General features: G+C 33.1%; 1 protein-coding gene across 1 annotated transcript in view; it reads right to left on the bottom strand.

Moving 5' to 3' along the window:
* The window catches only part of TMPRSS15 (transmembrane serine protease 15), a 93,862-nt gene that overhangs the window by 25,245 nt on the left and 49,549 nt on the right, over positions 1-19,068 (bottom strand). Inside the window, exons 9-18 of the mRNA XM_032195767.1 lie at positions 18,034-18,075; positions 17,418-17,468; positions 16,373-16,492; positions 11,629-11,737; positions 10,081-10,190; positions 8,359-8,496; positions 7,185-7,334; positions 4,506-4,608; positions 3,876-4,026; positions 2,948-3,089 (exon numbers count right to left, since the gene is read on the bottom strand). Coding sequence (XP_032051658.1) covers positions 2,948-3,089; positions 3,876-4,026; positions 4,506-4,608; positions 7,185-7,334; positions 8,359-8,496; positions 10,081-10,190; positions 11,629-11,737; positions 16,373-16,492; positions 17,418-17,468; positions 18,034-18,075 — 1,116 coding nt within the window. The remainder of the gene's footprint in view (positions 1-2,947; positions 3,090-3,875; positions 4,027-4,505; positions 4,609-7,184; positions 7,335-8,358; positions 8,497-10,080; positions 10,191-11,628; positions 11,738-16,372; positions 16,493-17,417; positions 17,469-18,033; positions 18,076-19,068) is intronic.

The raw sequence follows: 19,068 nt of genomic DNA, 5'->3' as shown, positions 1-19,068 counted from the left end.
TTTATTTTATTTTGTTATTTTATTTTATTTTATTTTATTTATTATTTTTATATTTTATTTATTTCATTTTATTTTGCTTTGTTTTATTTTATTTATTTATTTTTTAAATCAAACCTGTCAGGATAGATTCAACTCTCTGAAAGGCAAAGGAACTGTTTAAAATAACACAATATCACTAAAAAGTGTATTACGTTTCAGATATATGGGTTACAGTGACAAGTAACTTCTGTCAGTTCCATTAACAACAAATAAAACTTACATTGGCTTTGTTATGGAATATTAATGCACATAGAAATAGGCACAGAACTATTGCAAACATGGACAAAGAATTCTTAGCCAGATTCATCTTATGACATTAGCAGAGCAAAACCAAATTTCTTAATGGCTGAACTTCAGCAACTTATGATGAAATCTGATTTGGTGTTGGCTACATGTAAGACATCAGTAATGATCTGTTCTTTTTTGTCTTGCATGGAAAAGCACGGAAAGCAATTGATTTTGTTCATGGAAAAATATTTTTAAAATTTCTTGTAATCTTTAAAGATAAGTTTATATGGAGTAATTCTGGATTGTATTCCAGATGCTCATTAGAGAACCAAAAAAAAACAATCACCACTAATAACCTCAGTCATTTCATGAAGGATAATGAAGGATTTTCTCAACACTGTAGACAATGATATATGATCTTTACAGAAAAACAAACAAACAAACAAAACAAACAAACAAACAAAAAATCACTCTGGCTTTGACCAAAACCTTACTTTATATTAACATACACATCTAAAGGATGGAATATACACTGCAATTTCCACACTGTGATTTGTGTTAATAGACAAGTTATGAATGAATAAGAAGATTAAAGCAATCCTTACTTTAGATGAAAGTGTAAGCTGACAGTCTCGTGTAAATGACAAAAGCAAATCCAGCTCCCCTACCCCATGCCCCGACAAAAAAAATCAGACTTTTCAATGAGCTTCTGTGGCACTGTGAATGATGCAAATGCCTCTCACTGAAGCTCTAGGTCTAGCAAAGGAAATGAGCTCAATGTAAAATCTTTCATCTCTTGTTTATAGATGTGACATTTGTAGTGAAACTGTCAGTGTTAGTAAACTTGCACCATATCCATCAAAGTAATATCAGACTTCTTTGAAGATGATTGATAATATCCACATTTTTCAGCAGGTTGCAGACAGCATATATGTATCATGTCTCAATGAGGTAAGAGTGCAACCAAGTCCGTTTTTACACAGGAACTGCCTAGCCTGTACTTTTGTATCATATTGAAGGATAACACAGATTCTCCCTAATTCATTTTATACAGATTTATACAGCACGTGACCACTTCATTTTTTTAATATTTAAATTTTCTCACAATACTTTGGGTTAAGATCTACAATTTGAAAGCTGTGGTGTTTCAACAGCAGAACTCAGCTACTACTTACTACAGAGACTTTCTGCCACTAATCATTTGCCTGAAGTTAACTTCCAAGGTGTGTTTACTCAGACCCCATGAAAAAGGACTGGAGGTGGCAGCTCATCTCCTCACACACCAGAACTGCTAACTCCATCTTTTTTGTTTTCCTATTCAGATTTTTTTCAGAGCAAATATTGTTCTATTTTTCTTTTTGAATGTAATCAGATATAGTATGGAAAACAATATGGCCAAATACATTTTGAAAATAACTCATTCATTTTGAGCCTTGTTCCAGATAATACTTCCATTTTGGGTATCTGGCATTCATACAGATTTTGCTCCATTCTAAAAACCATTCTGACACTATTATTGTTTCATTCCCCTAAATATGAGATTTTTCATTGTGTATGTATTTTCAGAGCTCAGTGAACATATAACTATTGAGACATCTGATGTCTCAATTATTATGTGTTTTTGCTAACTCTTATCCCACTCCTGTATTGTTTATAATTTTAAATATAGAAGTTATAATCCTCCTCCTCTTTTTAACTCCCTCCTCTTTACTGGATTCCTGGAGGCTTTTACTAATTTACTAATAACAGATTTTAGAAACAAATTATGAATTCTTTACTTATGTACTGGGTCTAGACCCAGTATTTTCCCAGATGGGAAAGTAAATTTCCCCACAGCAACCCATATAGTGCTCCGCTCTGCACTTGTGGATGGAACAACACTGGTATCACACCATTTTTATCTATTTATGAACAGAGCTGGCACAGCCTTCAGATTTCCTCCAACCCTCCCCAAAGATTGGGGTGGGCAAGTGGTGGGGAGCATCACTATGGCAGCTGACCTAAACTGACCAAAGGGATATTCCACAGCATGTGATGTCACAATCAGCAATAAAACATGGGAAAGGGGAAAGAGAAGAGTGGGCTCTCATTATGAAAATGTTTGACCTCTCAAAAAAACTGCTACACATATTTAGGACCAATTTCACAGTTCGTAGCAGAACATTGCTTGCTGATGGGAAACAGAGAATAATTGTTTTCTCTCTTTGCTTCTGCGTTTCCTTTACCTTTTTCTTTTAGTGTAATTAAACTGTCCTTAGCTCAACCCATGAGCACCCTCCCTTTTTTTTTCTTTTTTCTTTTTTTTCATTGTATTTTCTCCCCCGTCCCGTTCCCCCCCTCCCCCCCTTTTTTTTTTTTTTTTTTTTTTGAGGTGACAAAGTGTGAGAGCAATGTGATAGAGTTTAGCTGCCCATCATTGTTAAATGACCACAACTTCTCTCTCACTCTTCAAGTTTTGGAAGACAATGTACAGGGAGCTTAAGATGTGAAACTACCAGTACTTTTGCTATGAATGAAGCCATGGACAGGAAATATGATCCCTAACATATTATCCTGAAGTTAATTTTATACTTCTGAGTAGGTAATTTCATAAAGCTGAATGGGTTTTATTGCAAATCTTGAATCACTCAAAAACAAACACAATAATAGGGAATGACAATCAACAGTAGTATTTACTTACTGGGACCTGAAGGAGTAGTAGTAACAACTGGAAATGCAGTTGGTTCTACATAATTACTTTCGTTACATTTTCCCTTTGTCAGGCCAATATCATCCAAGGCAATATCACTTGGACCATTTTTTTTAATGGCATCAATGATAACCTGAAATTCATTAAACAAACAAACAAACAAACAAACAACAAAAAAAAACAGAACGTTATAACTTAATGAAACATCTTCCAGCCTCCTATACCGAACCATTTAGTCTTCTTTCTCAAATGTTCTTATTTCCACTGTAATCTACACTGGTGCTATACTCAGAGGAGAGCATCAGGGATGAGACAGGACTTCCTAGAACACAAAAGCTATGCAAACTGAACAGATCATTCTTAGGAATGCACTAATTTCTTATAAATGATGAACATAATTTAAAAATATTCAAGAATTTTACTTTTTTATATAAATACATGTAATTTTTAACACACAACATTCTGTATCACTTATCTGTCCAGCCCTTCTGATCTAATGGCATATCTCCATGTACAACTGCAATTTATCATCTGATGGCTTGTTAATGTGTTTTAATATTTAAGGCAATCCTGCTACCAAGGAATTTGTGCTGGCATAAATCTTGATGACTTTCAATTATTAAGTGTAAGTATATAGCATGTGTAAGTAAACTATTACAATTAAGTATAATTCTCTTCTTGATATCTCATAACACACATTTCCTGGAAATGTGATGCACCCCAGTCAAAGATGTATTCACTTTCTCAGATGGTAAATGCACCTTTCTGGCAGTGCTTTTGCATCAATGAAAACTAGCATAAAAATACAAGCCAAACAAAATACCTATAAAAATAAATTTAAAGCTGTGGATCATTAGAATAAAACTTTGATGTCAATTAAACTAAAATAATTATATGAAAGACTAATAGTTTAACAAACCTTAAAATCAGATGTTTCATTTAAAGTTACTTGTCCGTAATTCCAGTAGTTTCCATAGTTTCCTTCTTTCTCGAAAATTATCTTTTCTACACCTTGTTCATCACTTATGCTAACACTTAAACGGTAAACATTAGGACTGTACATGTAATACCTAGAGGGGCAAGAACAATGTTTTCTATTACTATATTGCAGTGAAATTTCATGAAAAAATATCAAGCTTTTTATTTTTTAAACAGTTTTATGAAATTGGAACTAAACTTTAGTGAGCATGAAAACAAAATGAAACATTTTATACAATTAAAACTGGAAGCTTTGCTTGCTCTTTTGCTGCATCTTCTGTGTAGGCCTAGTTAAGCTTCACAACAAAAACATTTCAGGGATGTATTTCTGTACAGAAATAAATGCTGGTTGCAGAATGTAAAAGGAAACTAAAGCTAATTGCAAGACAAATCTATAATGGAGTAAAAATGTCTGGAATCAAGATTGGCCATGGAAATCCAAACAGACATGGTTTGTATGATTAGCACACTGACTTGCATTAATATATATGAAAGAAAAATATTTTGTTTTATTCTTAAACAAAGTATGTGTTTAGGAATGATTTAATCTGCAGAGGTTACAAAACAATACCAAAAGCTTAGACAAGATGGATCTGAAGAGACCAAAGGCAAACTCTGAATCCGGACTCTCTCTTCTCTGTATCCAAGTCCTATGGGTGTTGAAATATAAAATCCTGCAAAATAATGAGCACATTTTAGTCAGTAGAACTATTTTTTTTGTTGTTTTGTTTTTGTTTTTGTTTGTTTGTTTGCTTTTCCTTTTTTGATGAGGACAAGTTTTTGTGTTTAAAAATGGTATCAGTAATATCAAGCACAGATTTAATGACTTGGAGGATTCCTGACAAAATAGAAGTGAACAATGATCCTGAGTTATATTGATCAGTCAAGAACATTAAAGCGAGCTTCTAAGCTTGTCAGATGGTCCTCAGATTTAGACATGAAATCAGAAACTAGCCCTTCTGAAGTCAGTGGGAGATCCGCCTTTTCTTCAGTAATGTCAGGAATTTACCTGAGTGATTTCTGGTTAGTTTATAAAAATGTCTTCTTGTTTGACATTGCTTGTAGATTTGCAGTAGAATTTCCCGACATGCTATAATTTTTATCCACATAATACGGGGTGTGTGTTGGGGAGTGAGATTACATTAATTAATATTAATATTAATATTAATATTAATATTAATACATTAATATTTTTTAACAAGGGGAAGCAATATAAACAAGAAAGGACATTATTTGTTTATCTTTTAATCCTTTTCTGAATTTTTATTTTTTTTCCTGCTGAGAATCTGGACTTCTTGTTGCCAAACAGAAATGTGAGGACAGAGGACAGGCTACAGATATTCCATTATGGTTTGTCACAGGAAAAGTAAATTAAGCATAGTTAAGTTCTAAAAGAAAATTCTTGCTTTACTGAAATCTTGTCTGTAATCTTAGATTTTATTATATCTATTTATGAACCTATATACCTAATATCTACATATGCAAATATTATACACATCGAATTTACATTAAATATAATTAGGTAATGCACACTATATTATATTCTTTTATTTACACTTCTAGATTAACTAGCTTTTTCACATAGAATGTTCGAGTACATGAAAAAAAAAAAAAGTCTGAAATGGTATTTTTCCGTGTTGTTTTAGAGAAGCACACATTAAAAGATACATGGTGTCTAGCTTTAAGATGAGGATGGCATTCATTTTAGAGCCAATGTGACAGGTCCCTGTTTTTGTTTCATTCATTCATCCTGAGAATTCAGAATAAATGTAGGAAATTTTGTCCAGTAATGAATGTGCAGTAATGAATTTCCTTTGGCACTTTCACTGTCAGAATATTTATTATATTGCCTGTATTATTTTGGTATGAAGTGTAATACTGTACAACACAGCTGTGGAGAAAGCAAAATGAGGTATAAGCTTAATTTGAAATGAAATAAATATTTTCTAGTGGAGGTCTACAGTATTACAGAGGTTTAGTCTTCAGGCCTTGAGGTCTTTTAAGTATGTATTAACTCTCCTGCTATTCAAGAGTAGTGAAACAATACTACAGTGTCTAATACTACAGTGTCTATATAATACCATACCAAATTAACATTGCAGTTTGCAGTTTTACTTCAAATGCAGGTAATAGAAATATGAATATTCAACATAAAGGTAACAATACATACAGTAACATTATTTGTGTTATCTTAGATCTAGCACAGTTAAACATATCTAGAATAGACTAGCATTTTCAAAACAGCTAGAAATCACTGTCACGAGTTTTATTAAGTAAATTTTACTTTTTTTTTTTTTTTAATTTAATTTATACTCTAGGAGTTGAGAGGGAAGACAAAACAGTGTTCTGAAGATTATTTAGAAAATGTTTATTTATTCAGAGAGCATAATTTGTATGCAATAACATACTGAATAATATTTTTATTTTCCCATGGGTAACTTTTGCCAGAATAATTTGCACTTTTTACAGTTATTTGTCACTGCATATGTTATTTGTCTTGCATAGAATATATATGGTCATTGTGAAATTCAAATTTTCTTAACTAGTTTTAATTGGACTGACAAATCAGCTGAGACAGATTCTGTGTTTTTTCTGTTGAACAAGAAAAAACTTTTGGAGTCAAGTTCTTGGAAAACCATTCAACATACACATTCAAAATCTGATTCCTAATCAGTATCACCTGCTGAATTAAAATCCACGCATGATATGACTGCTCTTCCAATTAAGTTACTTTGCTATAACTGTTGGTCATGTGTTTGTGTTCTGCATGTGTATGCTGATAATTAGTATTCTTGCAGTGCGGTTGTAACTGGGGTCACAGGTACCCTATGTACATTTCAGGTCAATCAATTTTACATTAATATAAATATAAATATAAATATATATATATTTATATATTGATTTTGAGTGGTAGATCGGGATGAAAAAGAAGTAATTTCAGTAAAAACTACTTTTTTTTTTTTTTTTTCCCCCCTTAGGCAAATGGATAAGTCACTTTGAATAGAGTCCAAACTCCTCAATACTTCACACTTCAATGAATGTATATATTCCTTTGTTTCTTCTTTTACTTTTGGTGTATTTATACAAGATGATAATCAGTTGCACAAAATTTTTTGTACAGTAGTCCAGATTAATTTTTATGGCAGATAAAATTACATCCTGATAATACCACTATGAAGAAAACAGCTTACAGTGATATAACTATAGCATCTTTTTCTTTAATCTGCAAGCAATTTATTTTTGATCTTACCTGACATGTTGCCAAATGTATGATCAAAATCAGGACCACTCATAAAGGGAAAAGTAGGGCCCTGAACTCTCTCCCATTCTGAATCATCATCTGAATCTTGCCTCCAATAACAAAAGCCATCTTCAAAAGTGCAATAGACTTTCTCATAATCTGTGAATAAGAACCTCTAGTATATAAAAATGACAAAGACATTAAGTATTTTCTCAGAATTTCATAAGAATTAGTGACAGTGTACATTTTTAAAATGTTATTGGAAACTGGAGCCCATGGTGAGTCATTTTGCTCTTCTAAGCAACTCAAATAAATGTGTCATTTGTGCTGTAAACAATGCATCACTAAGGTGGCTTGACTTGCTTTTGTACTTATTCATCAAACTTCTTTCTTGATCCTTCACCAGTAAGTGGTGGGAAAATGAGAAAGTAAGAGAGCCTTGAATCGCAGTTCAGCCCGTAACAAGGATTTCCACGTGACAAGAATTTGTTGGCATTCTGAATCTTTTCTTCAGCAGAACGTCCTTCCTAGTCACGTGTCCCATCCATATCCTCAAAATGTAGCAGCTGAAGCAGCCTTCACTTGCCAAATCTGCCTCAAAATTTTTTCTTGACTACTGAAGAATACCAGAGCATGAGTCACATTGCTGCATTTTGTTGTCACTGTAGATTTACTGGATTTCATTTTATATATATATATATTTTTTGTCATGTCTAGTCACCGAAGCAGATATTTTTCTGAATGGTAATTTGGTAATTTTACCACTTGGGACTGCTATTTGTGGCAATTAATTAGATTATTAGAAACTCTGGAGAACAGGTATGACCTGGAGATCACAGAATAGTGATCAACATTGGTGATCCCACAGTGTTCATCAGTGAACAAACTGATAGTGAGGAATCTGAAGGCCATCTGATATCGCCAGAGTTTTACTCTTTTATTTTAACAGCACAGTCTTTGTAAGGCATTACCCTATTATCAGATCTAGGCCTGTAGGGCTGTGGACAGTCCTAATGAAATCAATGATATGATCTTTAAAATAGGATGAAATTTCTCAATGTGGAGCAAATTAAGGGACTAAGGCCAGAAAATACTGCTTCCCTGTTCATCTCCATTTTATCAAACTGAAAATATAGTTTCACCAAGCATTCTAGAAAACAAGCAAACAAAAAAGAACACTTACTGTTTAGCTCATTTGCATTAAATGCAGTATACGTTGCATTAAAGCCATTGTAATTTTCAGAATAATCAGATATAAACTCAGCTGTAGCCTCATGAGAAAAAATGTATACTGTCTCAGCATTAGACCCTGAGAGAGAAGCTGAAAACAAGCAGAATAAAATAGTCAGAGAAAAAAAAAAAATCACATGTGCCTTAATATCTCCAATGCTGTTATAAAAACACACTGGATTAGTCTTTTGAGTCTTAAAGAATGCTGTCTCCTTTGTACTGTGATCCTGTCTATAAGGCCTTTGAAACACTGAAGCCATTCGGAAGTGGTGGAGTCACCATCCCTGGAAGTCTTCAAAAGACGTTTAGATGTAGAGCTTAGGGAAATGGTTTAGTGGGGACTGTTAGCGTTAGGTCAAAGGTTGGACTCAATGATCTTGAGGTCTCTTCCAACCTAGAAAATTCTGTGATTCTGTGATTCTGTGATCTGCCATATAATTATTTTGCATATCCTATCTCACTTATCTGTCAATATGGATATCAGCTAGTGGAGAAACATCTTTTATGTTACACTGTGATTATATTTTTATTTTGTTATAAAATACCAATATATTCAAAACTATAATCTTCTTATTCATGCTTATTATGCTGCAAAATTTCTTGAGGTTTACAGATATGCATGCTGAAACTCTAGAATAACAATACTAAGTGTTTTTATTAAATGTACTTATTATCTTACATAATTACTATATATGTTTAAGGAATTTCATGGACTAAAGAAATTTTAAATTACTGTAAAATTGTTTTATTTACTTAAATGTAGAGTCTGCTGGAAATGTACCTTAGAATGTTTTAGGCAACACACCGAAGGACAGTGTTTAACATTGTCTTTACTTCTTTGCAGTATCACCAGTCACCCCTACAGCAATCTTTCAAAATACGCAAGTTAATGGTTCCTACAGAGAATATTATTGAAGCACTCTCTCACATGGAAATTTAAATCCCAAAGGGGTATTATATTCAGAGCAGTACTGGAGGGGTAAAATTTCTCCATTTTGTATTTCAGGTGTCTTTTACTATTCTATATTTCCAATCTCTACCTGTTTCCAAAAATAGGAATATACAATAAAGATCTTTCTGAGTTAGAAATATTCCTTATCTAGATATTTATCTCCAAGTATGTGCATTCCACCTGTGATGGAATTCAGCTGGACAGACTGAGTCATGAAAAATGGCAAGAATCCCAGTTTTTCAGAATAGAATATAGACGCAGTAACGTCATACATATAATAAATTGCAGTACCATAGCACTTCTTCAGCTTCAGTTTAAATGCCTTAATTTTATTTCACTGTGTGCAATGTTAAAGGATCTTCTGACAGTGTATATCCAATGAAACATAAACCCAGAAAGACCATGGCACTGTTCAAGTTATCACGATTGTTCAAATAAGACCTGTAGTTCAAATAAGACCTGTAAAAATATTGTGATTTTTTATATATAGGTAAGCATACTTCTGGTTATTTCATAAGAGTATTTAATATATATATCAAGATCAATTGTCTAATGGAAAACTGTATACAGATGCATTCTTTCACTTAAACATACACACATAGTTGTTTGTTTTTTGTTTTTTGTTTTTTGTTTTTTTTTTTTTTTTTTCCGATTTTTACCACTTATTTTTACCACTCAAATGTTATTAATGAAAAACCAGTATCAACTGAAAAATAACCTTACCTCTTAAAGTCTTGTTTTGTCCTATACCTTCAAAAATATCTAGACTGTCTGCAAATTGTTGTGTATCAAAAGAAGTGAAGTTCAGTTTAATCGACAACCCTTGAGGCACTCTAAGATAACAGGAAAATAAACCAGAAGAAAATAAATTAAGAGCCATGTTCTCCAGTAATCTTGTTGTTGTTGTTGTTATTGTTGTTGTTGGTTGTTTGTTTTTGATTGTAGTAAATTCATTGTGTGCTTGAACAACATTCAGTTCAGAAGCAAACTGAAATTATACCAATCAATATTATTAATCAAGATTAGTTATTTGGCTAACTTTTAGTTTGTGAAATTACTGATGGAATAGGGAATTAACTATCTGTAACAGTAGAACTACTCCTTTACTCATTGGAGTCACGTATATTCTAGGAACTCAATTTTATTAAGATCTAGAATATGCTATTCAGTTGGACAGTCTTTTTTTTTTTTCTCTGTGGATCATTAATTTCAAATCTCTTAGTGCATGTTATTGACAGATGATAACATCTAACTGCTCAAGCAGAATTCACCAAGTCAGAGAAGTGGTATAATGGTATCAATATGTGTATCAAGATCTGTCTTCCAAAAGTAAAAACAAACAAACAAACAAACAAAACAACAACAACAACAACAAAAAAAGCACCTAAGTTTTTGACAGTTACTGAGTCCATACAGATACCTACTCAGTACAATGCCTCTTGCCACTACATCAGCCTTTGAAGCAAAATTAACAGCTCAGAAGGCAGTAGTTCACTTGAGACAAAATTATTTATTATGTTCAAATTCTGTAACACCATGAACTGAGAAACAAGTCAGGCATAAAACACACTAACTATATTTTAACATCATCTGTGGCCTGTAATTATTGGTGAATGGTACTGTCGAAGCTGAGAAGGAATTAATATATTAAAGAGAAGAAAAACTATGACTTTCTCCTGAAGTATATAATACTTCTCAGAATCAAAGAACAGCTATTATTACAAAGCTACGATCAGAATCACTGTCTCTCAATGCAAAAACTTTTGAACTGGTAACCATTATGTGGATTTTTAGGAGCTTAAAACTTGTGAGTACTATGGCTACCTTTTTGTTCTCCCTGGGATATAAAGAGGAACAAGGGAATTCTTGAATACTCCAGCTGTTAATAGCAGTGATGTCTTATACAAAAACAGTATCTAAAGACTGGTATGTACTGAGACACTTTGAAACAGATATCTTGCCATTATTTTGAATTGTATAATTTGTTGTGAGCTTAAAAATATGTTCCTGTTCAGGCATGTAACACACAAGATTTATCAAAATCATGCCAAGGAATCCTTACAAGTGGGAAAATTTGTGGTATAGTTATGGGTTTTAGGCCTGCAAGTCTTTAAAGAAAAGCTGTGTAAATACAATGGAGAAAATGCCGTTATGTATTATATATTTTCTATTCTGGGGTATTTGAGAATAGAAATGGCATAAGGTACAGGAAACAACAACACCTCATAATCAAATAAATCTTAGCTATAAAACTGTTGGAAAATAGCTTACAGTATAATCCATCGGCAAACAATATTTGCATTATATGGTTTTGGATAATTCATAGAGTGGAAAGACCCAGAGGAATCAGTCAGCATGTATTTTCCATCACAAACTGCAGCTGTAAAGATATAATGAAGAACATTTGTCAGAATACTATTCCAAAAAACAGAAGCAGAGCCAAAATGAGAGTGACCTAATTAATGAACAGAGAAAACATTATGGTTATCTTTCCAAAGTCAACATTTATAAAACATTCTGAAATAGCAGACAGAAAGAAGAAATCATTAACAAAGACATTAAATGGAGACATTACAAAAAATATCATTTATCTAACATCCAACAGCTTACTTTTCATTTATACCAGAATGAAACTCTGGCTACACTCCAGGGATGAATTTCAGGTGTCAGCACGCCTATTTCCACATACAGTCACCAAATGGAAACCAATAGGTATGAGGAACACAGAAAAGCATCAAAGACAATAAAAGATACCATGAACAGGAACAGCAAAGCAGCTGACCCCAGTACAAGATAGTCAATGCAGCAGTAACAAATGATATGAACTCAAGTCCTCACTCTTGGTGTTACTAGTGTTGAGAGAAGAGTAAAATTAATGTTAGCTTCAGTTGTTCTAATAAGACAGGAGACATCTTTTGTAGGAACTACTTTAACTGTTTCCCAACACGCATGTCTGTCCATTTCTATTTACTGATACAGGGCACATGAGGAGGACTTAATCCTGTTATCTTTGAATTCCAGGGAGAAGCTCCCCAAACTGGTCAGATGAAGCCCAGATATTCACTCAACAGTCCCTTTCTCTGCCAAGGGCAGTGCATTACTTTCTCGCTTCCATGTGATTAATCTTTCTCAATACTATAGTAATGTTGTGAGGTATATAATCACAAAATGTTAGCCTAGACATATAATTGTAAAGAAAGGATGGAAAGTGAACACATTCTGGGCTCTGCCTCCAGTCTCCCCTTTCCTTACACTTACAGGCTATGTGGCTGCTTTTCAGCATTGCTGGATATTAATTGGTGCTGTTCAGACTTTCACACTTGCCTAGAGACTCTTTTATTGAAATTTCCTCACTGCACTTTTGCAATGATCTTTTGTTACTGCACTCCATTGCAGAACCAGAAATAAACCTTTCAAGATAATTTTCATCAATAAATGCAAAAAATGAAGGTGTTCAGTTGTCTGAAACTCTGCTGAGATTCTTAGATTTTTCTGAGTTCTGTCTAATACAGGAAGAGACCATTACAATTCACACTCATATTCTGTATTTTAAAACCTCTAACATACTATAAACTTAGAAGTACTAGACAGAAAAATTATCAAGATGAAAAAACAAACCAAGTTGCTTAAACAGCAAGTCCACTGTGTGCAAGAACACTTGTAGCAAGAATCATGTATCACCTGTAAATCTCATTGTAAAACCCTGAAGCACTTCTGAAAATCTAAATGTTTTTAGCTTTTATGTGACTGTATTGTTACTCTAGGCACGGGACATAGTGAAAAATCAAAGAGATGGAAAAATTGGCAGATATCCCAAACGTGCATATGGCTTATTGTCATTCACTCCATTGTTTTTGCAAAGTCTGCTAAGAAATCTAAATACATACATTTAGAAAAACTCTCTGCTTTTTGGATGGAAAATGTTAAGACTGAAAATATAAAGTAAGGGTGATGGAGCAACAATTTGTCCCCCAGAGAGAATTGCATTTCTTTAAGGTTATGAACCGAATCTGTCAATCTAATAGCAACTGAAAAAATTGCTTGGAAATACCAGGTATCAGGGAAAATGAACAGGGACGACCCACCCAGCTCCCTAAAGTGAATTATAACTACAGTTAGTTTCTTTATGATTTTCTGCCCATTTTAAGTTGTATATATATTCCTGTAGTTTTCAATTCAGTTGTGCATATTCTTTACTGACTGGTGAAATTTGGCTATGATCAAGAAATAATATACTCAGTTGAAAGGAGCAGGGCACTCACAACTTTTATGTTTCAGAGAGTCAGGGAGAGATGTAAATCAGATCCAGAAAAGCATGTGCATCAGAGGCTATGCCTCAGCTGAAAAGTTCTGCTCAAGTAGAATTCATCTGCAGCCTTCAAGGCACAGCTGAGTCATAACTCTGAAGACAAGCAAGTGAATTATCAATGTATGAATATCAATTAAATTCTCTCTTATGTAACAGGTGTGATTGTAGTATCTAATAAATCATGAGCAAAAATTTTAAAATGAAACCTAATAATTAATACTAACTAAAAAGCATTTGTTTTTATAAGATGTATGCTACTAATTATTAACCATTATAAGGATATGCACTTTTTATTTAGCTCTATCCACAATAAAACCAAAAACCCACCAGAATACCAAAACCCGCATCTCAAAAAAAACAACAGTGTGATGGTAGAAATGAAAGACTGAATAACTCCTTGTAGTTGTGCTACTTCAGCCTCTCCAATGGAACAAAGGTCTAGCTGAAGCTACACTAGGACTTTCAGATTTTCTCAGTGTAGAGCAACCTGCTCAGAGCCCATCACTGTTATGATCTAGCTGGATGCAGCTGTTATGATAAAGATTTGGATACATTTCAGTGGATACTCTACCAAAGTATTTTGATGGATATTTTCCTTAAAGTGCCTAAGTCTCCCTTCTGAGCTGGCTGCACTCAGAAAAGTGAAGGTAATGGGACAGGTCTGCAATTCACCTTCTTTCGAAAGAAGATTCCAATTGCAGCATGCCACCAGACTTCAGAAACAGGCTTGCAATGACTATATTTAAATTCTTAAAATTATTTCAAATTCTAAAAAATATTTTTATTTGTTTTTGAGTCCAACATTGAACATGCTTCTGAAAACTCAAAATAGACTGACCCCACCATTTTTACCAGGAGAGCTCAGAAATGTGTTCTCACAGAAGAAAACAAATAAGTATTCCAGATTCCTTTACCAGCAAATGAAATATTAAAAATAAAATGAATAATAAAATAAAATAAAATAAAATAAAATAAAATAAAATAAAATAAAATAAAATAAAATAAAATAAAATAAAATAAAACAAATCAAGAAGTTCATTGCTCCAACATCTCCCAGAAAATTAAAAAAGTTCTCATTGCAAGAAAACTTTAGAAACTGGAAGCTGAGGCTGTGAAGAGCAATGCAGACAACATTAACACATGTGCCTCCCCAACAAAAAGCTGCATACACAATTTGGTAACCACCAGCACAAACAGAATCCTTGGTACAATTTCAGTGCTCATTGCTAAATGGAGCATTGGCAGCCGCATGAAAAGGCACTCAGGAAAGCTAGGCAAACAAGCTCACTGGTGGTGAAAGATGCATTTTTATGTTTATTTTTTTATTCACTCATATACAAATCAGGTCGTAGTTCTGTAACATTTTCACAGAATCACAGAATAGCTGAGATAGGATGACCTCTATAGGTCATTTTGTCCAATCCCCTGCTCAAACAAGGTCTCCTAGAGCTTTTTGCCCAGATATTTACATCATTGTCTTGCATCTGTCACTGTGGTGCCACCAAATCAAACATTTGTGTCAGATGTACAAGTGCATGGTTAACAAACCAAGTTACAGTTTGTGCCACAGCAGGAGTCACACTTGACATCTGTGGCTGAAAAATGCAGTACACACTCCACCCCACCTAAGTCTCTGAATATGGAGGCAGGAGAGAGTAGGTGTTTCTTTGTGTGCAACAGACTGCTGATTTTGTTAAGAAAAATAACTTTTCTGATTGAACAGTAACTACATTTTCAAAAAGCTGTCTCATTGTTCTAAATCTGTTCCCACTGAAATGAATAAAATCTTTTTCTATTTTGCCTTATGAACAGTTTTAAGTTCTCTTCAAAATCCTCAATGGCATCTAATTATTTCTCAAAGGGCAAATTTCAGTTATCATTTAATTTAATTCATAATTTTAATATAAGCACATCAAGAAATTACACAAACCTATCTAAACATGTAGTACATTCAGTATAGCCTTAGTATTAGAGAGTACATTTTTAGTTGACGCATAGGGGATTTTAGCAGGAAAAGCCAGATGTTTTACAGCTAACACTGCAGAAATTTAAAGATAGGCCCTGGTATATTAGCTTATTCCTTGCCCAATTTTTCTATGTAGGAATCTAAAATCAATTATCTCATAATAAATTAGTAAGAAGAATACATTGTCTATATGATGGAGTACACCAAAATACAATATTATTGTATCAGAGTATATGTTATTCTGAAAAGTTGTTTGTAGTAGTATGTATGATGATATTTCTAATGTTGGAATCAAAAGCAAAACCTCTCTTCTGATTGCAAATATGACAGTAAGTGGCTTCTGTTACTGGGCAATGTGATTTTATAACTGTATAGAGTCAATTTTGATGTGTTTGGAAAGTACATTTTATATTACTAGTACACAACTTCATATGAAATTTTGACATTACATTTTATATTTATTTATAGTTTTTAATATTTATATATTAAATAAGAATTTTTATATTATGCTATATTACTATATCCAGTTTTTGATGTTCAGCATATTCTTTATTAATGAGAATTTTAAAGATAAAAAATCCATTCACAAGATAATTATTATAACAATCCCTCTTGTTATTATTTTTGCTAGACTTGATTTAGACTTCGTTATGCAATTTATTGGATGTAAATTATTTACAGAATACTGACAGGATTAAGTATGTTCAAAAAGACTGTTCTGAAGGGATTTACATTCTTACCACATCTTTTTTCAGATTCGTCTGAACCATCCGGGCAGTCCAAGACTCCATCACAAAATAAATCTTTTCTAATGCAGGTTACACCATCAGCACAAACTTCAGCAAGTGGCAAGCACTCAACTGAAATAGTAAGGACAACAGCAATAACAACAAAGCAGTAATGCAGTTACACTACAATGGAAGATTGACTTACCCTTGGTTACTCTAGCACAAATCAAATCAACCAATCTATTGTGTTTTACAAAACTGCATTTTTAAAAGTTTGGAATAAATATAAAATACTAAAATGGTAAATTTTGAACAGAGTGAAGAAGTTCTCAAAAGTTACATATTTTTTAAAACTAAGTTTGGAGTAGGGCTGGAAGAAAAATTCTATGAATTCCCATCTTCTTCCTCTACCTAAGTATACTATTTCAGGCAATATAATAAACACATTTTCCAATTTCTTATACTTGAATAACATGAGAAAACTGTCATTTGGTTTAAATATCAGTGAAAAAAATGTGTTCTGGGTTAAATAAAATTCGGTTTAGTATTTTCAATCTCAACACATCACAATGTTGAACCTTGTGATAAAAAAGCTTATTTTTGACTAGCATATCCTGAAAACTAAAGCCTTTAAGATTGTATTTGTAAATACTGGAAATATCAGAAATCTTATTCTTTTCAGATTTAAAAATAAAATTCATAAGCTAAGGGCAAATTTCTGCAAAAAAAAGAATACATGGGCTGATCCTTAAAACTGTGGAATCTATGGATTATGAAACATTCCATATTAGCAAACATAAGGGCACAGCTCCTCTGGCAGAGAGGAGAGCCCAGCAGAAAGTGCAGGGAGGGTGATGAAGGTCTTTTTTTTTTTTTTTTTTTTTTTTTTTTTACTAGGTCTCCCTAGTCAAATAAAAGGCAAATCTGCATATTGTATACTTGCAGGAATGGGATGGGAGAATTCATATAAGAACAGAATGTACAAAAACAGTCTAATTCTAAGATCTCAGACTGTTTCATTTAGCCACCCTGCTTTTCCCCATATGAGGTTACCTACCTGGAGTTGTGGACTTAGTTGTGGACTTGCTTGTGGTGAGTTGTCCTGAACCTGGGCAAACACAAACCCTGTGTTAGAACTCTACTTTGTGCTCTCTTGTAGCCCCTCTGATTTTTTTATTTTTTTTTTATTTTTTTATTTTTTTTTGGCAGAACCAAGAAGCAGATATTCAGATCTTATGAGATCTTCACTATGTTTGGTATCCCCAAACCCACAGCTTAGGTAATGATACAGTAACACCACCTTAATTGGTTTGATCATGATGGCCAAATGTCAGAATAAACATAAGAAAATTGATATGGAACCCTAGTGCATTTTAAATATCATTCTTCTATATGTAGTCCCATACAGGTCACTAACTTACAAAAATAAAATAAAATAAAATAAAATAAAATAAAATAAAATAAAATAAAATAAAATAAAATAAAATAAAATAAAATAAAATAAAATAAAATAAAATAAAATAAAATAAAATAAAATAAAATAAAATAATAAAATAAAATAAAATAAAATAAAATAAAATAAAATAAAATAAAAATATTAATTTATTAACAAACAAACAAACAAACAAACAAAAAAACAGTAATGCTTGATTGGTGAACAAACAATTTCTGACCTGGATCTGATGTCACGGAGTTTGTAATTAGACTCACAGGATCTGCTGGAAAAAGACAGGTTATGACTTTATTAGAAGTACTAAATGTATAAGTACTTTTTAATATAAATAACATTGCTTAACACATAGGTTATCTCAGCATTCGAGGAGACAAATCTGTCTAGTATTTGTACACTTACATACTGCAAATATGTGATATTTCCAGTATATGTACATAAATGTGTTCATCACCGAATCATTAAGGTTGGAAAAGACCTTCAAGATCATCTGTTCCAACCATCCACCTACCACCAATATCACTCACTAAACCTTGTCCCTAAGTGACAGGTCCAACATTTCATTAAACGCCCTCAGAGATGGTGATGCCACACCTTCCTGTGCAACCTGTTCCTATAGCTGACCATTCTTTCTGAGAAGAAATGTCTCCTAATTTCCAACCTAAACCTCCTCTGGCACAACTTGAGGCTGTTCCCTCTAGTCCTATCACTGGTTACCTGTGAGAAGAGACTGATCCCCAGCTCCCCACACTAGTCCCAACTACTTTCAGGTAGTTTTAGAGAGCAATAAGGTCTCCCCTGAGCCTCCTCTTCTCCAGACTAAACAACCCCAGTTCCCTCAGACACTCCTCATAGAACTTGTGTTCCAGGCCCTTCACCAACTTCATAGACCTAATGTTTATGCATATTTAGAAATAATCAAATGCCTAGGTACACAAGTAGATTTGCATTAATGATAGTAAATTGAAAAATGTTCCGGAAAAAAAAAAAAAAAAAAAAAAAAAAGGAATTCTTGTTCCAACACACTTTCCCACTAGTGATTTTTTAAAAATAATAATCTTCCTCTTACTGAGGATGTCTCTGGAGTTTCTGGTTCTCAAAAGGTCACTTTTTCCTCTTTCAATTTGCATTAGTATGCCTCTGTACTATTTTTACTTAATTTATTAAGACTTAAATTTGTGTGTCATTACAGTCAACAGATTCTCTCAGAAGATGAGATGATGGCCTAGAAGGAATAGTAGGAGGTACAGTAAGGACT

Source organism: Aythya fuligula, chromosome 1 (assembly GCF_009819795.1).
Source record: "Aythya fuligula isolate bAytFul2 chromosome 1, bAytFul2.pri, whole genome shotgun sequence".
Classification (NCBI taxonomy): domain Eukaryota; kingdom Metazoa; phylum Chordata; class Aves; order Anseriformes; family Anatidae; genus Aythya; species Aythya fuligula.
The sequence above is the reverse complement of the archived record's forward strand: the minus strand, read 5'-3'. Positions and strand labels throughout refer to the sequence as shown.